Consider the following 24,664-nt stretch of genomic DNA (forward strand, 5'->3'; position numbering starts at 1 on the left):
AATTCTGGAAGCAGAGTGCCCGCCTCGGCGTGTGCAGGAAGGGCACGGCAGGGTTTATTGGGGTCCCACACCCCAGGGGTGTCCCAGCGCCTGCAGCTTTAGCAGAGGATGAGTACGACACTTTGGGAAGTGGGTCCTCCTTGCCCGACGCATCTTGGCATCCAGCACGAAAAAGGAGCAAGTAACCGGGGCAAAACCAGTATCTCGGAGGCACAGCACGAGCATTTTCTGGGCTCGCCCGGCCATACGGGTTGCGCTATGGGGACACAGCAAAGCCCACTGCGGTGCCAAGGCAAACTTCTCCCACAGGTAGCCAAAAAACAGCCTCCTTGATGAGTTTGTGGGTAAGCACATTAGACCCCTGGCGTGCGGAGACAAATGGGAGATTATCACCACCACTTAACTCTGTGAATTAGGGTATCCTCATCCAGCAGGGAAGCTACCTGGGAAGAACTGTCAAGCCACATAACCGGCTGGTTTTGGGGGAAGACACAATCAACTGCGTTTGTCCTGCACTTGCTTTAGCCTTAAAACTCTCCTTTTATCAGTTTGCCAGCTGGAGCACAGAAAGATAGTGCTGACCTCCTGGCCTGCCGAAAATATTAACTTTTGGGTTTTGCTGAGAGTCTGTAAAAACTGTAGGAATGTACAACGACCTTGACACCATGATGGAGTGACCCTTGCAGGAGGGTGCAGGACGTTCATGTGATCACCAACGTTTTAAGCATATTAACGATGGCAAAAATGACCTGGGCCAAACACAGACATGCTCTACAGAAAGCAGGCCGTCTTCTGCAACCCAGCCTGAACAAAAAGCCCTACCAAGACCAAGAAGGGTGTGCAACCAGTACCCAAAAGCAGCCCTACCAAAACCAACCTGGTGTGTCCACCACAGGACACGCAGCTAGTGAGCACTCACCCGATAATATTGGGGTAGGGAACAATCACAATTCATATTGGTATAATGAAAATAAAAAACCTGGCTCTTTTATTGAATCATAGAATGGTTCGGGTTGGAAGGGACCTTAAAGGTCATCTAGTTCCAACCCTCCTGCCCTGGGCAGGGACACCTCCCACCAGACCAGGCTGCTCCAAGCCCCATCCAGCCTGGCCCTGAACACCTCCAGGGATGGGTTTTACCCCCATTCCCTTTTATTGCAGGCGCAGCATTGGGAAAACGAGAAGTATGATAAACCTCACTCCTACAGCATCATGAATTCTTGCTGCTGGATGCAGCTTTGGGAGGGGGACTCCCAAATGGACTCCAGGCTGTCCCAGCCCACCCACACAGATGGCATACGTAATATAGAATGCCCAAACCATACCATAGGCCATGCCCCAGGACTTACAATTTGTTTCTGGGAGACTGAAAGTGGGAAATCCTCCAGTGAGGGCTGGGGAATACTGTTTCATGACCGGTTTGTGCTGGGAGTGTGGGAGCTCTGCAGAAAGATCTCCCTCTTATCTCTCCCACCACTGGCCAACTGAGACAGCAGCCACATTCCTGGTGCAGGAGAGAACAGCTGGGGATGGAAATAAAACCTAATTAATTCTGTAAATCCAAATGAGGTTGTCTGGGCGCACATGGGATGCTGTGTCAACAGCGCACCTTTAATATGTGAGGTCCGGGATTTTAATTAGGAGGAAAGATAATCTTGAAGCAGGCAGTAATTATTTTTCAAATTGGCTACACCAATCACCATAACTATTAACTGCAACATTTTATGGAAAGAGACAGCAATTAAAAGAGAAGAGCAAACAGCAGTCCTGAAACCCAATACCTCCTTTCTCAGAGCCGTTCTCACGGCATAGACCTCCTTCAAAAGCTGGTGCTGCGTCGTTTCTGTAAATGAACCCTCAGGGGTGTAAGGAGCTCCAGAGACGGGCTGGTAACTGAGCGGGATGCAGCTATGAACAGGAACTGTGATTCCGTCAGGCAAAATTCGCCTGAGACAGCTCTTATTTCGGATCATGATGGTGACAGATGGGAAATGCCATCGGATCTTCAAGGCCACCTTTCGTAAGGACGCAGTCCAGACACAAGCCCTATTTGAACTAACACTTGATGGTAGCCAAGGGCAGAGGCTTCAAGAAGAGCGGCTCAGAGAGTCTCACCCTAGCTGGTGGGTGGTTCTGCTTGCTCCTCAGCAACACCAATTTCCCAAAAGGTTTCCAAGAAATTTAAGCAGCCGCCCGAGCAGCATCGCATAGCACCGCTGCCGGCTGCCTGACCATCAGCGTATCATAGAATCATAGAATGTGTTGGTTGGAAGGGACCTCTAAAGGTCATCTAGTCCAAACCCCCTGCAGTCAGCAGGGACATCTTCAACTAGATCAGATCACTCAGAGCCTCATCAGGCCTGGCCTTGAGTGTCTCCAGGGATGGGGCCTCCACCACCTCTCCGGGCAACCTGGGCCAGTGTCTCACCACCCTCATTGTAAAGAACTCTTTCCTAATGTCTGATCTAAACCTGCCCTGCTCTAGTTTAAAGCCATTGCCCCTCGTCTTATGCCTCCTGCACTGCAGCCACAGGGGAAGCGACCACTATATTTGGACCTTCAAGCCCGGTGGGAATCCTTCAGGACATCAAATGCTCTGAAACTGCCCGTAGGGAAGCCGCAGCTCCTGCCCGAGCCGGGGAAGGTGGCAGCCTCCCCACTGCACATCTGGAGCGGGCACCTGCCCCGCTGCCAGCGCTCATCCTCCCCCAGCATCACCCAATTCGGGGAGCAGAGCCTGGCCTTGATTTGGGATGCCCTGGCAGTGCCCTGCAGGCAGTGTTCGAGGAGGGCTAGCGAGGGCAGGGTCCTGCTCTCTGCTTCCCCATCGCCTCCTGGTATGTCCAAGAAAACCCTAAGGTAACTTGTACCCTCCAGGCAAGGGTTAACCCGCAGGATAAACTGAACAGAAAATCCATCGCCCTGATGAAATGAATAAAAGAAACCCAGGTCAATGAAGAAATCAAGTTTCAGCAGCATCAGCCACATTACCTAGTGATATACATCAGAATAGCTGAAATAATGCAATTTCAGAGCCTTTTAAAAGAGCTTATTCATAAAAGTGTGATACAAACACAAGCTGTTGTGGAGGTGCTAGTCCTTGACTGTCAGAAACATACTATCAGTCTGCCACACACATCCTGCTCCCATTAACACTCATGAAAAACCAGCTACGGATAATGAGAGTGAGTGCCCTGACGGTGCTCATGCTCACCTTGGTACAGGTGAGGACAGGACCCGCCGGCGCTGGCAGGGCACAGATCGTATCCCGGCTGCTGGGTGGATGGAGATGAAGTGCTGGAGCCAATGCTATCCCCCATCCAGCTTCTCCCAGCCCTTTTCTGTCCATGTATCCAGTCTCCTCTGTCACCCCCACCAAAACACCTGAGAGCCACGTACGGTGATGAGATCTGTGCTGGAGGCGTTGGAACGGGCAGGTCCCCATCCAGATTCATGCTGTTGCAGACTCCAAAAGATGGATCTGGAGGCAGAGTTGGGCTTTATCCCATTGATGGGCAAAGCCCAAACACCAAATCAAGCCTCTCTAACCAGACTGGATCTGTACCCTGTGGCTCGGGTCTGGTTTTAGTGACTTGGTGCAAGCAAATCAACACTGAGTCATGGATAAATAACTCACTCTCTCCTCCAGATCTTCAGCTCTGCAGTGCCCTTTCAAACACACGTGGTACTCAACACCCACAAGTGAAACCATTTCCAAACAGAGAGAAGAGCAAGACAGTAATTGGGAAGCAGATTAACCTATTTCTTTACCCTCTCCCTTCCTATGCCTTTCCCCTCCTTTTGACAAAGAAAAGACTAAATCTTCTTCCCGATTAACCGGAACAAATTAACTGTCTCAGGGTCTCAGTGCAGACACACCACAGCTCAGATACAACGTGCCTCATTTGCTCAAGTGCAGAGGGGCGAGAGTAATTGCTCGCACAAGGATTTATTTGTGGGATATCCACTGATCTCACCCACCCATAGTCCCCCACATCCTACCCCAGTCACACAATTGGGAATGGCTATATTTTTCCCCACCCCCTACAGACTTTGGTCATATTCACCCCTCACCCGAGCACAGGACCACTGTTCTTAAACCGTCTGTGGGACCAGAGGAAGGGCTTTAAGGCAGGAGTCCTTGGGGGCAGATATTTCAGAGGAGCCCCTGTGAGCTGAAGGATCATGTGGGAAGAAGCATGAAAGAGCCTGTTTAGAAACCCCACAACTGGGTGACAGTGGCTACTCCACAGCAGAGCCCATCTTGAGACAGAGAGCGAGAAAAGGTGGGCTGAGAGGGCTGTGAAAAGGAAAAGCGGCATCTTGCATTTGACATGTTAGAGAAAAGGGGAGCCCATGGAGGCAAGCGAAAGAGCAGGGTGACACAATCAAAGCGACAGGTTAGGAGAATAACCCGCACACGTGTGTCCTGCGTGGCTACAAGCAAGGCGAAATTGCCGGAAAGGATGCGGACACAAGGTGAGGAGGGACCAGGGGAGGGCTTCCACCATGGCTGATGGATGGCAAAGGCAGCAGCTGAGCAGCATTGCTCTGAAAAATCAGCAGAGGCTTTAGACGTTGTTTGGGTGTGAGGAGCCAGGGAGACCTCTGAGGCAAAGATGAATCCACCTTATCCCCCACCAGGCTGCACTTCTGAGGACACGTGGCAGAGCTGCTCTACACAGCTACGGACCCTGAGCAAGGGGACTGCTGCCATGAAGCGCGCACGCGAACCATCTTGGCCATCTGGATGTTAAACCTAACGGGAGACCTAGCAAAGGAGCTGGAAGAGATATTGATTTTTTTTTTTCTTCTTTCAAGAAGCTCTTAACAAAATCTTAAGGGATTAGAATTGGTTACTGCCAAGAGACCCTCGTGATGGACACAGTAGAAATGCTAGACTAGATTATACAAGGCAAACTGAAACGTGTCCATGAATTCTCCGCAAGGAGTGATAGTCAAACCTCCAGACACAATTATTTTCCCTTGCTTCCTGCATTTCATGTTATTTCTCTGACAAAAGCTGCTTGGCAATAGGGATTACAAGGCTTTCTGGAGACACTAACAGATGACTTATAAGGGGTTTGCTTGCTTCGCAGCCAGGAGACGAGCACGGCGCTCGCCAGATGAATTGCTCAGGAGACATTTTATAGAACCGCTCCGAAGTGAGTCACGCAACCCCGAAACGCACGCCACCGTCCCCATCCCCGCGAGCTGGCTCCCCGCCACGGCACAGCTTTCCTCCTCAGCCTTCGGTAGCGACTCGGCTTCCTTCTGAGCTCCTCCATCGAAATGCTGATGGCTCTCTCCCCTCCTGGCGTGAAGATGAGGAGTTTAACCGTGTGAGAACAGCCTCCGTCCTATTGCACAGATTATCCAGAATCATCAACACAAAAAGCTATCAGCAAACATTTAAGGCACCCTCACAGCTAGGAAGGTGATGTCTCAAATGATGCTGTTAAGGACAACAAAACCAAATGCTTTTTACTTATCTCAGCAACACACACTCTACAAATGCCCCAAATGCACTGAAAATTATAGGAAAAAATGCTCAATTGCCACTGAAATGCATTCTGGTCTGGGCGAAAGCAGAGCAGGGCAATAAATACTGTGGTTCAAGGAGGAGTCAAGAACTCACAGATGTATTTTCACTGGAAGTGAAGGAAGAAGAGAAAAGGCAAAGCTTTTGTAGCTGAATTGAAGTTGGCTGAGATAACATTAGTCTTTGTAGGAAGTGCTATTCCTTGAAAAAAAAAAAAATATAAAAGAACATCTTGGCTGAAAGACTCCCCCCATTTCTTTGTGATTTCCAAATCAACTTAGGATAGATTATAAAGGGGAGCTTTATCCAGAAAAGACGACAGGACATCTCTGCAACTGCAGCCCACTGTAGCACAGAGGGATGTTCTGTGGGGCTTTGTGGATTATCGATTCTCTGCTGCACACCACAAAATTTATTTGTTTCACAAATCTCAGATCTGTCAAAGAAAACTGTCATGCTCCAAACCCGCGTGTTCCTCAGAGAGAGCTGGAGAGATGGAGGAAGTCGTTGGTGACCGTGTCCCTGTAACAGCAAGGAGCTCAAAAGCAAAAATATATGATGATCTGAGGAATTCGAGAGCATCACTGCAGAGGAATAACTAAATTCCTAGTGATTCCAGTCAGTTTGACCTGAGGTGAGATTCCTTCTTCATCCCAAACTGCATCATATCATTTACCCTGCGCAGATGGCAAAGACAACCCTATAGGTAGCTGAGAGACTTCCTATATAGCACCAAGAGCATCAGCACACCTCCCTGCTCAGCAGTGGCTGGTTCATTCAATACTGCCTGAATCACTCTTGAATCCATCCAAGTCCAAACCTGAGGAGGCCGCACCGAGGCAAGGGTTAACGTTGACTCCAGCCTTCCCCCAGAGCAGCACAGCCCTTTGCCCCCCAGCCCTGGGTGGTCCCTCTGTACAGCTCCTTGCCCAGGCCACTGGGTAGGTGTTGACGTGCTCCCACCAGTTCTAGCCAGCTGAGGGGCCTGCAGTCTTAATTATATTAATCGTTAATTAGCAGGCATCCTTGTTTTCCTGCTGATAAGTGTGAGAGCAGGAGGGCAGGTCAGGCAACAGCTCCCTGGCTTAGAGGGCAACCCCTGATGAGGATTAGCGCTGGCTTCTGTGGTGATAATTGAATTAGTGCTGCCTTAGCGCAGCCATGACCCACCTTTCTCCAGCGCCCCACAGCACGGTGACCAGCCCAAAGGACAGGACTGGGGGCTCGGCTGTAGCTCAGAGCGGGCACTTAGAGCTTGTCGTCAGCATCAGCCAGCATCCGACCACGTGCTGGTACCACATCCGTCCCAACCAACCCATCCCATACAGTAGCCACCAACGCTGGCTACTTCAGCCGCTTGCTGGTGTGACTGGTCACATCCCTCTGAGCCTCAGCAGGTTTTCAGAAGCCCCAACCCACAATCCTCGCGCAGGAACCTATTAAAACCGACGGGAACACTAACACGTGCAAAAGGAAGACACCACTCCAAGCCATGGGAGAAAGGGTGAGATACCGTGCTGAGCCCCCGGGCTTGTCCCCAGACCCCCGCATCCCCTCCGGCCAGGCAGGACCTGCCAGCCATGGGTGGTGGCTCCAACGCTGCTCTGTGGGAGATGCACAGGGACTACCAGCGTGCCAGCCAGCCCGCCTGGACCGCAGGGCTGCAGCGCAGGAGGGCCAGGAAGGTGCCGCGAGTCGGAAGATTAGCTCAGCAGCAGAGCTTATCGAGGCATCCTCCTCCTCTCCCGCGGGAAAGCGATGCCCAGCCTTTGCCAATCCCTCCACAAAGCTTCCTGCGGGAAGTTTCTGGCACCAGGAACGGTTGCCAGCGCAGGATTAGCAGCCTGTTGATTTAAAGGGCTTATTACAGGAGCTTAATTCTATTTTGACAGATGAAAGTAAGTCAATTACAGCTAGAAATAGCTCAGAATTTGGGTTGTGGTGTTGATTTTTTTTTTTTTTCTTGCTCTCCTCCCTTTCTGTGAGTTGTGGTATCATTTCCTTCCCTTTCTTTACCTCAAAATTTTCTGTAAGATGCCTCTCTGGCCCAGGGAAGCCTCAAACGCAGGCATTTGGGGCAGACATAGCTCTTTTTGCCTGTTATTGCCGCCTGTGATGCACCGCGGCACCAGAGCCTCCACTCCTCCCAGCCTGCCTGGGCCTCCTGCAGAGATGCCCTTCACACCCCTCTCCCTGCAGCAGCCCTTAGGCTTGGCTCCTGCAGGAAACGACCCCAAAATCTGTTCCGTGCCCATCCCCTGCTCTGACACATAACCCAGGCTGGGACAGAGCAACACCCAGCACGGGCCAACTGACCGGAGGAGCCCAGGCTCAGAGGTGGGTCGGGGAAGAAGTGCTCAAAGCGATCAAGAAACACTAATGCTGAGGCTCAGAGGCGGGAGCACCAGCTGCACGAGTGAATTCCCATCCCAGGAGAGCAACAGGGTCTAGTCAGGAGCGGAGAGGACAACTACTGCCACTAAGCCATCTCCAGCATAAAGCACCGCCTGCCTACACTCCCGAAATGCCTAACGAATCGTGACCCTCCTCAGAGAAATAAAGCAAGAGCCTACCCTATTACCAAGCCATTTACATAGAAGTCTCACCCCTGGAGCTCTCTTTCTTTTCCAGCCCTACCATTCCCACCACACACGTGTCTCCCACACACCTGGCTGCAGTCAGAAAGCAGGTGGGTGTCAGGAGGATGGGGCCGGGCTCTTCTCAGTGGTGCCCGGGGACAGGACAAGAGGTAACGGGCACAAACTCGACCATAGGAAGTTCCATCTCAACATGAGGAGGAACTTCTTTACTTTGAGGGTGGCAGAGCACTGGAACAGGCTGCCCAGAGAGGTGGGGGAGTCTCCGTCTCTGGAGACATTCCAAAGCCACCTGGACGCGTTCCTGTGCAACCTGCTCTGGGTGACCCTGCTCTGGCAGCGGGTTGGACGAGATGATCTCCAGAGGTCCCTTCTAACCCCTGCCATTCTGTGATTCTGCGATTCCCTCCCAGTAAATCTGTTCACTTCCACCTGGCCCTACTTATCTGACCAGCAGGACCAGATCGTGTCAGTCCCCTCCCCGGGCTGGTCATTTAAGATGAGCAGTGCAATTAGCACCATTACAGGAGCATGAACAGCAGCCCTGCTGAGCCCGTCCAGGCTGCCATGAGCAACCTGACCTGAGGAGCTGTGCGAGACTTGCACGTCACTTCAGCACAAAGTCACAAACCTTGTCACTAGCTCCACAAGCCACAACACACATACACATTCCTCCAAGAAGAGCCCTAATTGTAGGTCGGGGAGTTATTGTGGTGACATCCAGACTTACAGCCAGCAAAGCACTGGAAGACTTAGGCTCGCTCTATCGCATGGCTAAAAGACCTCACGCTCAATACTGGGGAGACCCTGCCTGCGAGGTGCTCTCCAGTTCTCATCTAGGGACCAGCCACTGCCCATGCAGTCCTCCTCACGGTCTACAGAAAGAAACAGCTTGCGCCGTTTGCCTCCAGCCCAAACCCACTGATGGCTCTCCAGCTCAGGAGGCTCATGAAATCCCATCTCCAAGCACACCAGAAACGCTCTCACCCTCGGACAGCGTGCAGCAGGCGCAGCGAGGGGTAGGCAGTCCTGACATTGATGCGATGCTTCAGGATGAGCTCATTCACCCACTCCACTCGCTCCTTGCCCCCCTTGGCCATGAACGCCGGGATCCAGAGGATGCTGCCATTGAGGCTGTGGAGGCGTTGCAGCAGCTTCTCCCTCCAAGTCTCATTCACCAGGTCCTCGAAGGCCCGTTGGATGACCGAGGGGTTCATAGTCACCAGGTCCGTCTTCATGCCCACGTCCTGTGAGTACTCCTGGACAGGGGCCAGATTGCACCTGCGAGGGGAAACATCAAATACCCCTTTATAATGGACGCGAGAGAGGGCCGTGACAAATATGATGGGTGTTTGATGCCAAAAGCCAGGGCCAGTGACAGATGTGCCCATTCGCCTTCACTTTTGGGAGGAGGAGGAGGAGGAGGAGGAGGAGGGAGAATGAGTCTCTGTACTAAATTAGAGAGGCTCTGACCTGCTAACGATGAGCCGTCCTAATATCGGGCGATCATTCCTCAACACGCCGGCATGTGCATGCGTATTCCTCTGGGGCAATGCTAATAACAGACATATCTTTGGTGTCTGGTGGGTGGGTTTGTACGGATCGGTATCTCTTCTGGTGCGCTTCAAAAATAACACGTAGCAACAAACCTCCCGTCTTTGCTGCCACAGCAGATTTTAAATGAAACGGCCTTTCCCACGCAAGGAAAGCACTCGCCTCTCAATTCCAGCCTTGCCGGGGTAATATTATCCCAAGTCCCTTTTCTCCTCCTGGTGAGTCTCAGCTAACAGCAGACCGGGTGGCACCGGCAGTGATAATGACACCAGCAGGAGGTGGACGCCAGGACATGGCCTCCACAGGGTTTGCCTGTCTGGAGGCTGTGACCTTCAAAAAAATATCTCTTTCTGTAGTATTAACTGATGCCTCCTCCTAGGCTGCGCACGTGGATACGGGCACATGTGCTCCCCTGGGAGCTCCCGTGCCACGAGCTCCCGTGTCACGCCAGGGCTGAGGGCTGAGGGATAAACTGCCAACAAATCACCCTCGTTATACGGTGGTTTCCTGGAGGTCCTTGAGGGGGGATCCATGGCCATTAAGGCATGGCCATGTCATGTACATGGCGCTGGGTAAATGTCACCGGGGACCTGCTCATGGGGGGATGCAGAGAGATGTTCCTCCCGCTTGGTGAAAACCAGAGGGTACCCACATGTTAGCACACTGTGTGATCTCCTGTGGTGCTTTACAGTCAAGTTACAGTATTTAACGAGCAGGAATTACATCCTAACCATCTGCCTTGATAATCAGCCATTACTACTGTTTTCCTTACTTTACGGATGGGGAAACTAAGGGAATGGCTGGAAAGAAAATCCAGCTACTGGCACGCGGGGCCCTTGTGATCCACTCACTGCAGGAATAGAATCACTGCAAATACACATTGGATCTGAAGGGCTGAACCGTATCCTGGACACAGCGCCCATGGCTGATGACTGCCAGCCCCACTGAAAAGGCTGCCTGGATGGAGCAAACCTTCCCCAGGAAGATGCAGGTTCAAGTGGTGGCTTGGTGGCACAGAGAACCTACGGTGGGAAGAGCACGTCCATGTCAGACCTGCACTAGCATACATGGCTGGGGAGAAGTCACTCAAAATCCCAATCCTTACACCCACAAAAAGCTTTTCTCCTGCAACTTTGCTGCCTGACACGAAAGCCCCTCCCTAAACTTTGCCAGAACTGCAATAAGCAATTTTTCCCTTTGCTCCCTCTGGTTAGACTTAAGGATGCAAACGCTAACGCCCTGTCCCCCGCGGACAGGACGGAGTTGCAGGCAGCCAGGCAGGCTTGAGCTGGGGGCAGAGGTGACATTATCCTCGTTCCCACATCCACGCCGGGGACCGCCTCTGTGAGCCGCTGATGGATTGGGCTGTCTGCATAATAGACTCGCCAGAAAGCAAATGTCTGCACACACATAAATCACCAGCGGACTCCTACAGCCCCTCGGCGCAGAGATGTACTCGGGTGGCGGGGATGGGAGGCAGGCGCGCTCCTCCTCGCCACTTCACGCAGCTTCTGTAGCGAAGTCGGCGTGTGTCCCAGTGGGGGTCGGGATCTGCTGCCGCAGGTCCGTGGGGCAACGCGTCTGTGGGGACATCGGTGCTGGGGACGGAGCGGTCACAGGGGAGCGACAGACCTGGGCACGCGCAGGTGTGGTGCCAGGGCATCGTGTGGCACAGCCGGTGCTCGAGGGCAGAGGCGATGTGGGGAAGAATCGAGCTTGTGCCCATGGGAGAGCCCAGGACAGGGTTTGTTCGCAAGAGGGCATGCATGTGGGAAAAGAGGAGGGAGTGCTTGGGACTGGGCGTGCTGGGGGCTAATGGTGCCCTGGGGGGGGGGATAACGGTGCCCTGGGGGGGTTAACAGCGTACCTTAGAAGACACGGTGCATTTGCAAGAACGCTGGAGGAGCACTTGGTGGTGGGTGGAGAGTTTGCAGCAAGGCGTTTGCATCGCTGAACCCTACGGGGCTGCGAGGCTGCGCTGTACCACGCAACCAGGACTCCAGCCCCTTTCCACCGCCCCAAACCCCCCCTGAGCCCCCACCCCCAGCCCCATCCTGCAGCTGGGCGCAGTCCCCCACCTTATCACGAAGCTGTGCGCGTCGATCTCGGGGCCGCAGCCGCTGCTGAGCAGGACCCCCGAGTTGCCGACGATGGCGCAGGTGGGGAACTGCTTGCCTTTGAGGGGTGAGGTGCGGGGCAGCAGCTCGTACAGGTTCTGCGAGACGTTCATGGTGCTGTCCCTGTCAAAGACATAGTGGATGACGTCCCCCGGCTTCAGCGTCCCCTTCAGCACCGAAATGTCCTTCTCCGCATCCAGGAACTTCAGGATCTGTTTCCTGAGGACAGGAAAGAAAGCAGCCCCATCAGGTGGGGTACAGAGAGAATTTGCGTCATACCTAAGACGGACTCTTGCCTCCTGCCTGCCCTCGCTCCATGGCTGGTCCCAGCTGACATGCTGTCTGAGAACAGCTTACAAATGGATATCTCCATCTTAACGCCTGCTCCTTCACCCATCGCTTCCCGGGGAAGCCCACCATTAGCGGGGGGTCCCTGTATTTACCCCGGCGAGAGGGTCTCCTTCCCCCCGGCACGACCCACCGCCAGGACGCGCTAATCCCCACTTGGCCTGGAAAATGGGGGCTCAAGTGCTCCTCGTTTTGTCGTTGCAAGGCCAGCTGGTTCAGCCGGGAATTCATTTCCAAGCGATCGCTTACAGATATGAAGCCTCGCTCAGCAGGAGATAAGCCTTTTATTTCTTCCTCGACTTCTTTAGATGATATACAGAGGCAATTTGCCAGCTTGCACTGGAGAGGACCAAGTCTGTCTCTTGTCCTATAGGTAATTACCAGTACCTGATCTTCAAAGACAGTGTCTGGTTGTGTCTCCATTTGGATGAGGCTGGTTTAATGTTGTGCTTAATGCTTTCATTACTTCTGTCAACAACAGCTGGAGACGAAGAGTCATTTATTACTACTTCAGCTCTAGAGAAAAGAAAGACAGGGAGAGGGAGAGAGACAGGATCCGTTAGCATCCCAATGGCACTTCTAATCACTGGCTTCGGCTCTGGCTGCTGGAATTCAAACTTCATCAGAAAAGCAAAATTGTAGTTATTAGCTAAACAAGAAGTGAAAGCCTGTTTGTATTCTGCTACACTCAAGCAGACAGGCACAAATCCTTAAATACCTGCTTGCTTACACACACACAGACTTACAGCCAGGCACAGCTCCACAGAAAACACAATCCCGCACACCTAGCCGCAGAAAGGCACGCACACAAAACCACGAGCAGGCTCCGCAAAGCCGGGCTGGCGGCCGCACACTCGCAGACAAGACACCCCAGAGCTCCTGGGAGCCCCCCAAATTCACTGCGACATCCCCTACAAAGGGCAGCTGAGGTTGCCGACCCGCTGCCTCGTGGCCGCCCGTGAGCCCCCCAAAGTGGAGCCGGCTCAGCTCCTGCAGCGGGTTAAAATCCACGTCAGGGAAGTGCAACCTTCACTCCACCCCAAGGAGAAATTAATTAATTCAGCTGAGGTGCTGGGTGCTGCTTGTGCGATCGGGCGATGAGCATCCCGTTCCGAACAGGGGGAGAGGTTGGCTCGCTGGTAACTCTTCCCCCCGTTAGAAGCGAGCACGAGGATTTCAGCATCCGTCTCGCCTGTTCCAGACCCAGAAATGAGCAGGGGGACGGGCAACAGCCAGATGCTGCGGTTTGGAGACAATCGCTGGGAGACCCCAGCTTTTAATCCCTGCTCTAAGCAGCAAATCATCCCCCAGCACTTCAGTGCCATTTACATCCAATGGCAGGAATTAAGGGAGCCTCTGAATATTTGATTCCAGCCAGCCGCCCTCCAAAGAGAATACCCAAGCATCTCATCAAGAAGCCGTGCGTGTGTCTGCAAGCCCCGAAAAAAACCTTCACACTTCAGAGCTCTCCGAAAAAACACACAGCCAAAGCACTCGCTATCAGCTAAAGGGAATCTCCCTCTCTGGCGCAAAGGGCTTTTTCCAGCTGGGAAATGGTTTGTAAATAAATACGTTTATAAAAAGCCTGTAAACCCTGAGGAGGGAGAAGAGTGAGAGATGGGGCAGAGCTGGCGGCCCAGGCTCACGGACAACATCCAGCTCCCGGGAGCGCATCTCCAGCCCAGGGAAGGAGCTCCCGAGGACACACCATGGCTCACGCTACTGTAATGTTTCGGAAAGACAAGGAAATGTGTTTATAAATGCTGGCTGCCAGTGAGTGTCCTTGCGTGTGTTCGCACAGCGCCTCTCCAGAGGCTGCCAGTCGAGGCTGTTGGATTTGTTTGCTTCTTGCGTTATTCCATATCACCTCGTGTCTTGCAAAGCTCACTTGTAAGGCATCAAAAATCATAAAGGAAACGGGGTACAGAAATCTTGGGAATAACTATGATTTTTTGGGGGTTTGGCCATTTTCCGTGTTTTAATCAGTGGTGGCGACATCATCGCAGAATGACATCGCCCTTCCTTTCCCGCGTGGTGTCACTAAGCGTTGCAGCCGCCCCACTTAATGCTGGGCTGACGTGAAATCATTGGAAAAATAACAGAGAGACACTGAATGAGGCTGCGATGCCATGGAATGACTCTGCAATGGAACGACGTTACTGGAGCGCATTATGATAAAACCGAATGAAGTTCTGATGTCAAAGACAGCGATCTCTCATCTAATAGCACATAGTAAAACTACGAAAATGGCAACTCTATCACTGACTTATTTTCACAATAAGTAACTCTCTCTCTCTCTCTCTCATTCTCTCAATCACCGTAACTTGCAGATTCTTGGTTATTTGCAAATGATTATTGCACTGAGCTGGGGGAAGGAGGGGGAGAAACGATTAAGAAAATGCAAAGCAGAAGTGAAAAGAAACAGATACATTTGCTAAATAAGAACAGCACTATCCATCGAAGAGGAGAAGCAGATTAATAGCTGCCTTACAGCAAAAACAAATGAACACAAAATCTAATTTACAAACCTATTAGATTTGCTATGTAAGCTGTTCACAGCTGATCTGATTGTACCTCTGCCTCCAGAACTCCTGCAAGACAAAGGAAATGCATTATTTATAAACCCAGCTCCTCTTTGCCAAGCATTGTTCAACAGTCAAGAGATCCTGCTCTGAAGGGCTCCGAAGGGAGACACTGCTGCACCGTGCGCATCCCACCCCATCCAGAAGGCAGACGTCCCGATGCCTGTGAAGGGCTTTTCACATCCATCGTCATTGCTGCCCTACTGCGACCGTAAAGTCATTCCGGCAACAAAGCTCCTAACCAACCCAATTAATAATACCTGCGTGATCTAACCAGCCATCAAAGACATCTGGTCTCTGCCATCAAAGCAGCATGCAGCCTACAGGTTGCATTAACTACATCTCTCTTTTTTACGAGTCAGGTGTCAGCAGTGCAGAGAGAAGGTCTCCTCCATCTCCAGGTTACCAAGGGACTTTCCCTGTCCCTTCCAGGTCGGGACTGAGCTAAATGATCCGGACAGGATTCCCACCGCCGCTGTCTTCACCTTGGGCTTTCACCTGAGACCACCCAACACCTCCATTTTATCCAGACTGAGCCACCAGCCTCCTGAGTGACTCGTGGAGATCTCATCCTCACAGGGCACCTTCTCCCAGCTCCCAGTGACCCAGGCCGGGACCCAGGCTCCCATTCCAGCCCCCTTTGATCCCATGAGTGCCCTGAAGTCCCTTGTCCCCACCTTTGGTGTAACCCGGCTGAAGCTATGAGGCCAACTCACCACAGTCACTCCCATGCTGGAGCTGAGACCTGAAGTGACAGCCTTGTCACCCCCATGGCCTGACACCAGTGCACGAGGACGGGTGCAGACCTGCCTGAGCGAGACCTGTGGGAACAGACAGCCGAATTTTCCGGCACCCTTGTGATGCTATAATGAAGAATAGGTGGGACCAAGCCACTTCAGAAACCAATGCCACTCATACGACCTGTGAATCCTCACTTAAAAATAAATACATACAAGTATTGGTCTGCGCCTAGTTGGCTGCAGAGCCCCTTCTCGCTGTAGCTTGCTGTTTTCAAAGGGGTCACAAAGAACCAGTCGCTCACTTTGTGCTGCGCAGAGAGAGCTGGGCTCCTTGTCAGACACGTGTTAACTGCCACGTGCCCATTGCTCTGTTTTATTGTTTCCACCACACAGATACCCAAATGAACACGAACATAAAGAGAACCAAATTCTTTTCTAGCGGAAATATTGTTACCTGGAAATATATACCTTAATGAAAATGTATCTCAGGAGCACGTATTTCTACCAGTCCTGAAAAAAAAATCCCCAACGCATTAGACATAAATGAAAAAGAAATAGAGTGCGTGACCGCTTGGTGCCATCCAAAAAGATTTTCAGACTCGCGGGATGTGATGTAAACCCCTTCGTTAGGCTGAGCACCGTGTAACATCAAACCTTTGGAAACGCCGCGACGGTTGTCCCTTTCCTCCCTCCTGCCGGTGACCAACTACAGCCAAGTCAGAGCGATTCCTGCTCCGACACTCTCCTCTGTCCTTTGACAAACCTGAGAGTCAGCGAGCTGTTTCATTTTTTGGTTCATCAAGGGAACAGCAGGTCTAGCTTATTCCTAGAGCCTACTGGCATTTAACAAGCCTCTGCTTTAATGGGGTTCACCGCGGGGTGTGGGAGCAGACTGGATTAGTGTGCAAACCACGCGTCCTTTTCAGAGACGCCTCCTCCGAAGGAGCTTTCCAAATGGGATTCACACTCCTTCACACTTGCTGTAAAACAGATAGGGACTGGATTAAGGGCTTAGAAAAAGAAACGCTGCTCCCTGAATAAGTGCTGGTTCACAATCTCTGGGAAAGGAAAAAAAAAAAAAATAAAACTGCAGAAATTAGGAAGTAGAGAAGACCTGTTAGCTCCCACCTCATCCATGTTTTGCAGCGATGGCAGGACTGATCCGAAGCATCACAACGTATTATTCAAATGCACTTATCCAGTCTAGCTATACATGCCCCGAGCGATGGGTCTGTGCGTGTCTCTTCCTGAAATTAAGGCAGGCGTCGGGGCCGGAGATGCTGGGCGGGAGGAAGACAGGTTGAGAGCACATCTCCCACCTCACTGCGTGCAGAGGTGGTGGGGAGGGAGATCGGCTGCCCGCGTCCCCTGCGGAGCAGCCCCTCAAGGGCAGTTTCAGGGGTCACTCCTTCTCCCTCACACACCGTGAAAAGTGAAAGTTTTCAAAATATTGTAATGCAAACAGTGCACGAAGTGTTCTCCTGTCATACATGACCACGGAGGGGGCGGCTCATCAGTGGAGGAGAGAGCAGGGCTCTGCTAGCCACCTTCCCATGCCTTGCTCTATGGCACTGGGCTCACCGCTTTGCTGGCCAGCAGCAGCCGGGATGCTCTTGGTGGACACCCGGGATGCTGGCAAAGACACCGCCCCCTGTACCAGGCTTGGTTTCTCTCTCCAAGCCACGGAGATTGCCCGAAGCTGGGACATGACACTTGGCTGAAGGTCTCAGCTGGTTTAGTGAAACCTAAAGAGCTCCTCTGGCTTCAAAACCATCAGCCTTTTGGCCCTTTGTGTCCTACACTGCAACTTCTGGACATCTTCCCTACAACCTCCCTTTGTACAGTCGAAGGCAACGCACGCTGTGAATATGATAACGTGGGGGGTATTGCCCCATCCAGCCATCCAGCTCGGCCCAGCCCACTGCTGGGTACCAGCCAGGCAAACCAGCTGCTCAAAACACCCCTAGTTTAGTCAAGCGTGGGATTTTCCAAGGTCTGCCATGCTTCATTACCAACACAGACAAGCCAATATCGCTGTACTGCTTCACTTCCCCCACCTGGGAAGAGGAAAACATTAAGAAATGGAAGGCACTAATTAAGAGGCACACGTTAAGAAAAAAAAAAAAAAAAAGTCAGCCCATTTTATTACACTTTGCTGACCCGGAGCTTCAAATCTCTTGGCTTCAAAAGGCAAAGACCAACCTCGATTAAAATTGCACAGATAGGCATTGATTTTGAAAAGCTTTCTAGTGCTACACCGTGTTTAGATTGAATTGCCTTATTAATCTGGTTGTTATCAGTTTGATTGTATAGCCAGCTCCACAAAGTACCAACCTGCTTCCTAATCCTATTATTTACAAAACGCTCTTCTTTTGACTTCTGTTGGGATGTTTTCCAGTGATAAGTCGCATCTGTATGTGCTAATGCCATATTACTGGCTTATGCCATCCTTTCTCGTTTTTGCTTTGAGATTTTTCAAGCTGAATTTCCACTATCATCTAAGATATTATATAGGTCAAAACGCTCCGCGCTCAGATGTAAAGTGACACTGATTCATATATCAGAGGATAAAAAAGAAAAAATGTCTTATGGTTCAGGTCCAAATTTTCTCGGATGAATAATTTGTGACAAATCAGGTACGCGAAGACTTTTCTATTCACCCACTATGAATGGGCTGTTTAGGGTTTTTACTTCCCCTTTCATCGTTTTTCCCACTTCTTAAATGATTCTCTTAATTGTTGCTAGGTACGGTTCGGTCTTGCTTCGAGCAATTTCGATACGTGAAATCAAAGCTGCTTTGACTGAACAAGTAGGTCACACAGCCTCTTTGGGCGAGCGGGATCTCTAAGAGCAGGCTTTACACATCCATGTTCTCAGGCTTACAAATTCAAAAACGTGTTTTCCATGGATATTTTACGATGCCCGATTCCAAGTCCTGCTTCCCCCCAGCATCTGTGGCAGACAAAACACGTAGGAAGTGGGCACAAGAAGCATGAACGAGCTAGAAACTTCAGCCCTACCCAACCACCCCTTTAGCCACGTTTGTGGAGCCCATTCCTGGTGGAACAAAACCTCTGCCTCTTCCCGACCTTGGGCAACCTAAGTCCCCCTCTTCTCCCTCCTCCACATGGAAGAAAGGTAATAATCCCTTGGGAGATGGTTAAGCAGAATTTATCCACCTGAATTCCTCAGAACGAGAGTTCAGGGTGCCACGATTTTTATTTGAGGGGTTCAAATGATTAACGCCGACTAATTAAGTTTTCACAACTTGTTTTTGTGTTAGGGGCATTTTATGATCCTTGTTTTACAGCTGGGACACTTTGGGGTGAAGTGGCTTGGCCCGTAACACCAAAAAAATCACAGTCCCACAAGCCAGGATAGGAGCAGGCACTACGGGCTTACAGCAGACCTGTCCTCTTGAAAATGCTGCTCTGTGCGTGCTGAGAGCGAGTACAGCTCTTGCTGGGTGAGAAGGTAGGAGACATCACCCAGAGGACCCCAGGAATCGATGTGAAAAGGTCTCACTGGCCTGAAAAGCACGTGCAGGTCTCCTGAAATGGCTGCAGGCTGTACCCGTAAAGCAGTCTGCACCCGTAAAGCAGTGCGTCTATTAAAAAAAAATAAAAAAAAAATCACCACCTATATTTACTTTGCTTTTTAAGGATTGCTCTGATGTTGTCCTCAGGACCTGCATTGCTATTTTCTACCTGAAGAGCACATGAGCGTGATGCCAGGCCTGGTCAGGGACCACCCTCTCAAAATCACTGCCCTCCCAGCCCACGGGCTGTCCCCGAGGCAGCTGGGTGGGCAGGGGACGCGGAGCGGGATGCTCACAGACCCTCTGCAGGATGCTGCTTTGTGGCCAGACGGACCCCGTCACTATAACTAACAGTTTTGGGGAAAGGGATACCCTGCCCAGCCTCTGGAAATGAAATACAAACACATACACTGCCCCCCTCCCCCCAGACTTGGTAGACTTGCTCCTGCTGATGCTCACGGTGCATTCACAGGCATGAGCCAGACCTTGCAACGTCAGGGATTAGCTGGCACCTGCAGGTCACCTCGTTAGAGACGGGCTCGGATGCTCCCACTGCCCTATTAAGTAAGTGGATTCATTTTGCTGACTGAGAGCAGCGCAGTCATTAAGCTGAGCCGTGCGCCCCCCGAGTCCCCAAAGCCGGGGCCGGATTTGCCAGGGCCAGTGCTGTGACATGTGGCTCAGGACACAGGCGTCAGCCCTCCCTCCCCTTCCCCGAAACTCTGGGCTTGTGTTGAGACCAGCAGAGCAGCAAACGCGACTCTGGGGCTTTTGGGGGAAAACTGCCACATTTCCAAGTTGTCTATGAAAGAGGAATAATTGGCTTCCAAGTGCCAACCTGTCCAGCCTGTCCCATGGGGTGGAGAAGCAAAGGTGTCCCAAGAGCCCAAACCGAGAAAGAACTGAGCCCAGAGGCTGGAAACTGGGATTCCTTGGGAAATGTATCCTGGCCTTCCATCTCCACATCGGGGTCTTGCTGAAAAGATGGAAAAAGGCCACATTGATCAACAAGTCCCCTTGTGGGCTTCTCACGAGACAAGTGGTTTCTGTAGGGTTTAGGTCAAAGCCCACCCATATCCATAAAATGTTCTGCTATCACAGGAGAGACAAATTTGCGGAGGAAAGGCTTCACTGATGGTTAGCCCCACACATAAACCAGCTGCAAATTAGAAACAAAAGCCAAAACCAGGCGAGAAGCGACGGGATCAGAGATGCATTTTTGAACCTTGAGATCATGGACTCCAACACAACGTCATGCACTCGCCCTAACACTGGTCCTCTCCCATCGAGAAATGCAGCTCTGGCAGGCTGGTTTCTCATCTCGCCTCCCTGTATCACATTTCATAACACACCGGGAGGAGCCAGGACATCCGACACTTGCTGATCAATCCCTGAGACATTCCACCAGTTGCCTTTGAGGCTTTCATCCTGGGGTGCGGAGCGGACTGCGATTAAGAGAAGCGGTGGCTGTTGGGTAGCCCTATGTACCCGCACTTCCCTGGCAAGCAAGGTTCTCTCTGTAGGGATTAATTTGGAAGACATTTCTAAATCATTTGTCTGCTAGGATGAAAGATCCTGCAATACATCTTGATGAGACGTTTGAAATCACACTTCGATGTGTTTAAAATCTCACTTGTTCATATTGTCACAGCTTGGCAGCCTGAGTGTCAAAAACTTCCTAAATATCAGGTGCTATTTTTTACTGCTCCCGAGTTTTCATTCTTCCCATCGAGCCGTACGACCGCGTTTGGGAGAGTGTGCCCGTACTGTGGCTTTCAGGAAAATCCCCTTGCCCCGCTGGGGTCCTGATGGAGCTGCGGCATACGAGCCGCAGGGGCAGTGCTTGGGCAGCCAGGCTGGCGGGGTAGCATCTTCCAGCATTCCGAGGAGACTCGGTGTAAAAGCACCATCCGACGGCCTCGCTGCAGCTCACGGCACTTGCTGTTACCCGCCACGGGAAACGCAGATCCGTCAGTCTCGCGCAAACCAGCCTTGCTAATTTGTTCACCTCCTCCCATGCCCCAATCCCACCTCCATCACGTCGCCCATCCTGCAGGCTCCTTCCCCGGGACCACAAGAAGATGGGAAGGTCGGAGGCGCTCGGCGTCCCTACCTGTCGGGTGGTAACCGCCACTCCGCATCGGCTCCCGTGTAAACGAGAGCAGGGTTTGGCCCTGAGGTTTCCGCCTGGCTGCAAATCACTGTGTGTAATGATTGCAAGCCTACGGCGAGGACGCGGGAATCAAGACACATGAGTTTGCAAAACAGAGACACCTATTGCTTAATAGGGAATAAGCCAATTAGCCTGAAACGCTTACGTGACAAAACTGGTGAAGAATCAGCAGGAACGGCACAGCTCTGGCGACTGAAGGACACGAGGCAATGGGAGGGACACCAGGGGGATCGCTCTGCGCTGGGGTAACCAGAGCACCACAACCAAGTCCCTGTCCCTGCCTTGAGCCACCTGCCCTGAAAGCCCTGTGAGAGGCAGGAGGATGCTTGAACAGCCTGATGCCCGCGAGGGAGCCACGGCCCAGGTCTTTAAGGCTCTGCCCCCAAGCCAGCACGCTCTTTCCTGAGCCAGAAAAGTGTTGCCCGCACCTGTGGAGTGTCAGGTCTCACATCCACAAGCGTTCACCATAACGTCAGCATGGCCCAAATCCATCACCCTGTCATGCCCTTGTTTTATCGCTGCTCTAAAGACAAAGTAATCATGCGCTCGCAGGGCTCAAGTGTCACAGACTTCACGTCTCCCCATCCTGCAGGACCTTACTCCTTCCTCCATCTCAGGTCTTCCATTAGAAGTTTAATCCTGGCATCCGTTCAGTTTCTTTGGCTGCGCTAATGAAACAGCCAGCAAAGAAAAAGAGATTGAAGCAGGCAGAAAGGACCCAATTGAGGAGATTGGGGTGGGTGAGTGTTTGTGTATTTAGCTTTCCCCTTCTGGAAGGGAGAAGGGAAAAAAAAAACCAAGAGCCCAGCCAAGATCTAGAAAGAAACTGAGACAAAAGGCTCACTGCTTAAAAAACATGTCTACACTGTACATTTTTCCTGAGATGATTTTTTTCAGCCAACAGAGCAGAGCTATCAGGGAGCGCAAACAGCAGCGCATCAGTCTTGCGGCAGATCCTGTCAGCCTGAGCGTTCGTGTCCCGAAAGACAGAAATCCCAGTGGCTCCTGCAGCATCTCGAATGCCAGATACCTTGGGAAATGGGAACAGTTCAGTACGAAACGATACCATGTCTGAAGGGCCCTGGGTCCTCAGGCTCATCCTCCCACACCCGCCTCTTGCCTGCTCTTCCCGCTGCTCCGTGCAGGCCCTTGCAATACTCAAGGTCTCATGTGGTTTCTTCTTTTGCTGTTGACGTGGATGCTGAGGACCTCTCCTGGGCAGCGACGTCCTCCTGGGATGGGTACACGCATCCTCAAAATACCATCGTGTGCCTACACAGAGAGTCGTAAGCGGCTGGATGAGAGCTGCGCCCCGCAACTGCCTGAGCTATTTGCCCACCACCAGAGGCACTCACCAGCAATGGAGTTGTCCCAGGACCTTTGCAGGGACTTAGTCCCCAGATGATGATGTCCAGATGCCAAATATCGAAGAGCCAGCAGTGGTTTCAGAGCTCGGCCTCCTCTTTCCTGGCCCATAGAGCCACGCCGTGGAAATCCAGGTGGCAGTAAGAAGTAGTTTAATTACCAACTGAGCAGCTGCTGGTTGACAGTCGAGTGTGCTTCTGGGTGTCTGAAAAAGCGCTGGTGATGCCTTATGACGATGCTTAACCTTCACAGGGAAAACATGTCCCCTTTTGTAGCCGCTGGCTGAAAGCTGAATTATATCCCTGAGGATGCCAGTAAAGCCTGGGCTGGGAGGTGACGGGTCATGGTGGAAAACCCATCCTTCGATGCGGAGCTGCCAGACGCACGGGCGACACCCTGAGCCCACTGCAATGATGTTTGATTGAAGGAGGCCTTGAGAGAGCACTTCAAAACTGCATCGTGAGTGTAACAATATGTGCTTTTAAAAACAGTCCTACCCATGGAGAGAACTGGGCAGGGAGGGACGGCGTGCTCGGCATGCCGATGGCCAGCCTGGGCGGGTTTTTTTGTGTGTGTGTGTGTGTGTGTGTGTGTTTGAGATATTCCCAGTAGATTTCTGTATGCAATAACAAGGATTTCATCTGCAACAGCAATAAGAGAGTCCAGCGCTTAAATTTGGAAAGAGCTGACCCGGTGCACGAGCAGCCAGCTCAAGAATCAAAGGCTGCGCAAACAAGGGCAAAGGGGTCCAGGAAGGCTGGACGCTCTTCAAGAAGGAAATCTTAAAGGCCCAGGAGCAGGCTGTCCCCAAGTGTCGCAAGTCTAAAGGGCAGGGAAAATGGCCAGTCTGGATGAATAAAGAACTTCTGATGGGACTTAGGAATAAAAGGAGGGTTTACCACCTTTGGAAGAAGGGACAGGCAGCTCAGGAGGAGTACAGAGATCTCATTAGGTTATACAGAGAGAAAATTAGGAAGGCAAAAGCCCAGCTGGAGCTCAACTTGGCCACTAACATTAAGGACAACAAAAAAAGCTTTTATAAATACATCAACAAAAAGAAAGCCAGGGAGAATCTCCATCCCTTACTGGATGCAGGGGGGAAAGCTGCAACCAAGGATGAGGAGAAGGCTGAGATACTTAATGCCTTCTTTGCCTCCGTCTTCAATAGTCAAACCAGCGATCCCCAGGGTGTTCAGCCTCCTGAGCTGGAAGATAAGGATGGAGAGCAGAACAACCCACCCATAATCCAGGAGGAAGTAGTCAATGATCTGCTTCTGCACCTAGACACACATAAGTCTATGGGGCTGGATGGGATTCACCCAAGAGTACTCAGGGAGCTGGCGGGAGAGCTCACCAAGCCTCTCTCCATCATTTATCAACAATCCTGGTCAACAGGGCAGGTACCAGATGACTGGAGGGTGACTAATGTGATGCCCATCTACAAGAAGGGTCAGAAGGAGGATCCGGGGAACTACAGGCCTGTCAGCCTGACCTCAGTACCAGGAAAGATCATGGAGAGGATCATCTTGAGTGAGCTCTCACGGCAAGTGCAGGGCAGCCAAGGGATCAGGGCCAACCAGCATGGGTTTAGGAAAGGGAGGTCCTGCTGAACCAACCTGATCTCTTTCTATGACCATGTGACCCACCTTCTGGATGCGAGGAAGGCTGTGGACGTTGTCTATCTGGACTTTGGTAAGGCCTTTGACACCGTCCCCCACAGCGTTCTCCTGGAGAAGCTGGCGAATCACGGCATAGACAAGTGTACTCTTCACTGGGTAAAAAACTGGCTGGATGGCCGTGCCCAGAGAGTTGTGATTAATGGGGTGAAATCCTCTTGGCGGCCGGTCACCAGTGGTGTCCCTCAGTTTTGGGGCCAGTTTTGTTTAATATCTTTACCAATGATCTGGATGAGGGGATTGAGTGCACCCTCAGTAAGTTTGCAGACGACACCAAACTAGGTGGGAGAGTTGATCTGCTTGAGGGTAGGAAGGCTCTACAGAGGAACCTGGACAGGCTGGATCGATGGGCCAAGGCCAACTGTATGAGGTTTAATAAGGCCAAGTGCCGGGTCCTGCATTTCGGTCACAACAACCCCAAGCAACGCTACA

At 51.7% G+C, this 24,664-nt stretch overlaps 1 protein-coding gene across 1 annotated transcript in view; it reads right to left on the reverse strand.

Annotated features, from left to right (window-relative positions):
* ST8SIA2 (ST8 alpha-N-acetyl-neuraminide alpha-2,8-sialyltransferase 2) overlaps positions 1-24,664 on the reverse strand; it is a 34,199-nt gene that overhangs the window by 2,135 nt on the left and 7,400 nt on the right. The window contains exons 2-5 of the mRNA XM_054215507.1: positions 14,687-14,749; positions 12,546-12,674; positions 11,772-12,029; positions 9,127-9,420 (exon numbers count right to left, since the gene is read on the reverse strand). Coding sequence (XP_054071482.1) covers positions 9,127-9,420; positions 11,772-12,029; positions 12,546-12,674; positions 14,687-14,749 — 744 coding nt within the window. The remainder of the gene's footprint in view (positions 1-9,126; positions 9,421-11,771; positions 12,030-12,545; positions 12,675-14,686; positions 14,750-24,664) is intronic.

The sequence above is a fragment of the Rissa tridactyla genome, chromosome 9, assembly GCF_028500815.1.
Source record: "Rissa tridactyla isolate bRisTri1 chromosome 9, bRisTri1.patW.cur.20221130, whole genome shotgun sequence".
Classification (NCBI taxonomy): Eukaryota; Metazoa; Chordata; class Aves; order Charadriiformes; family Laridae; genus Rissa; species Rissa tridactyla.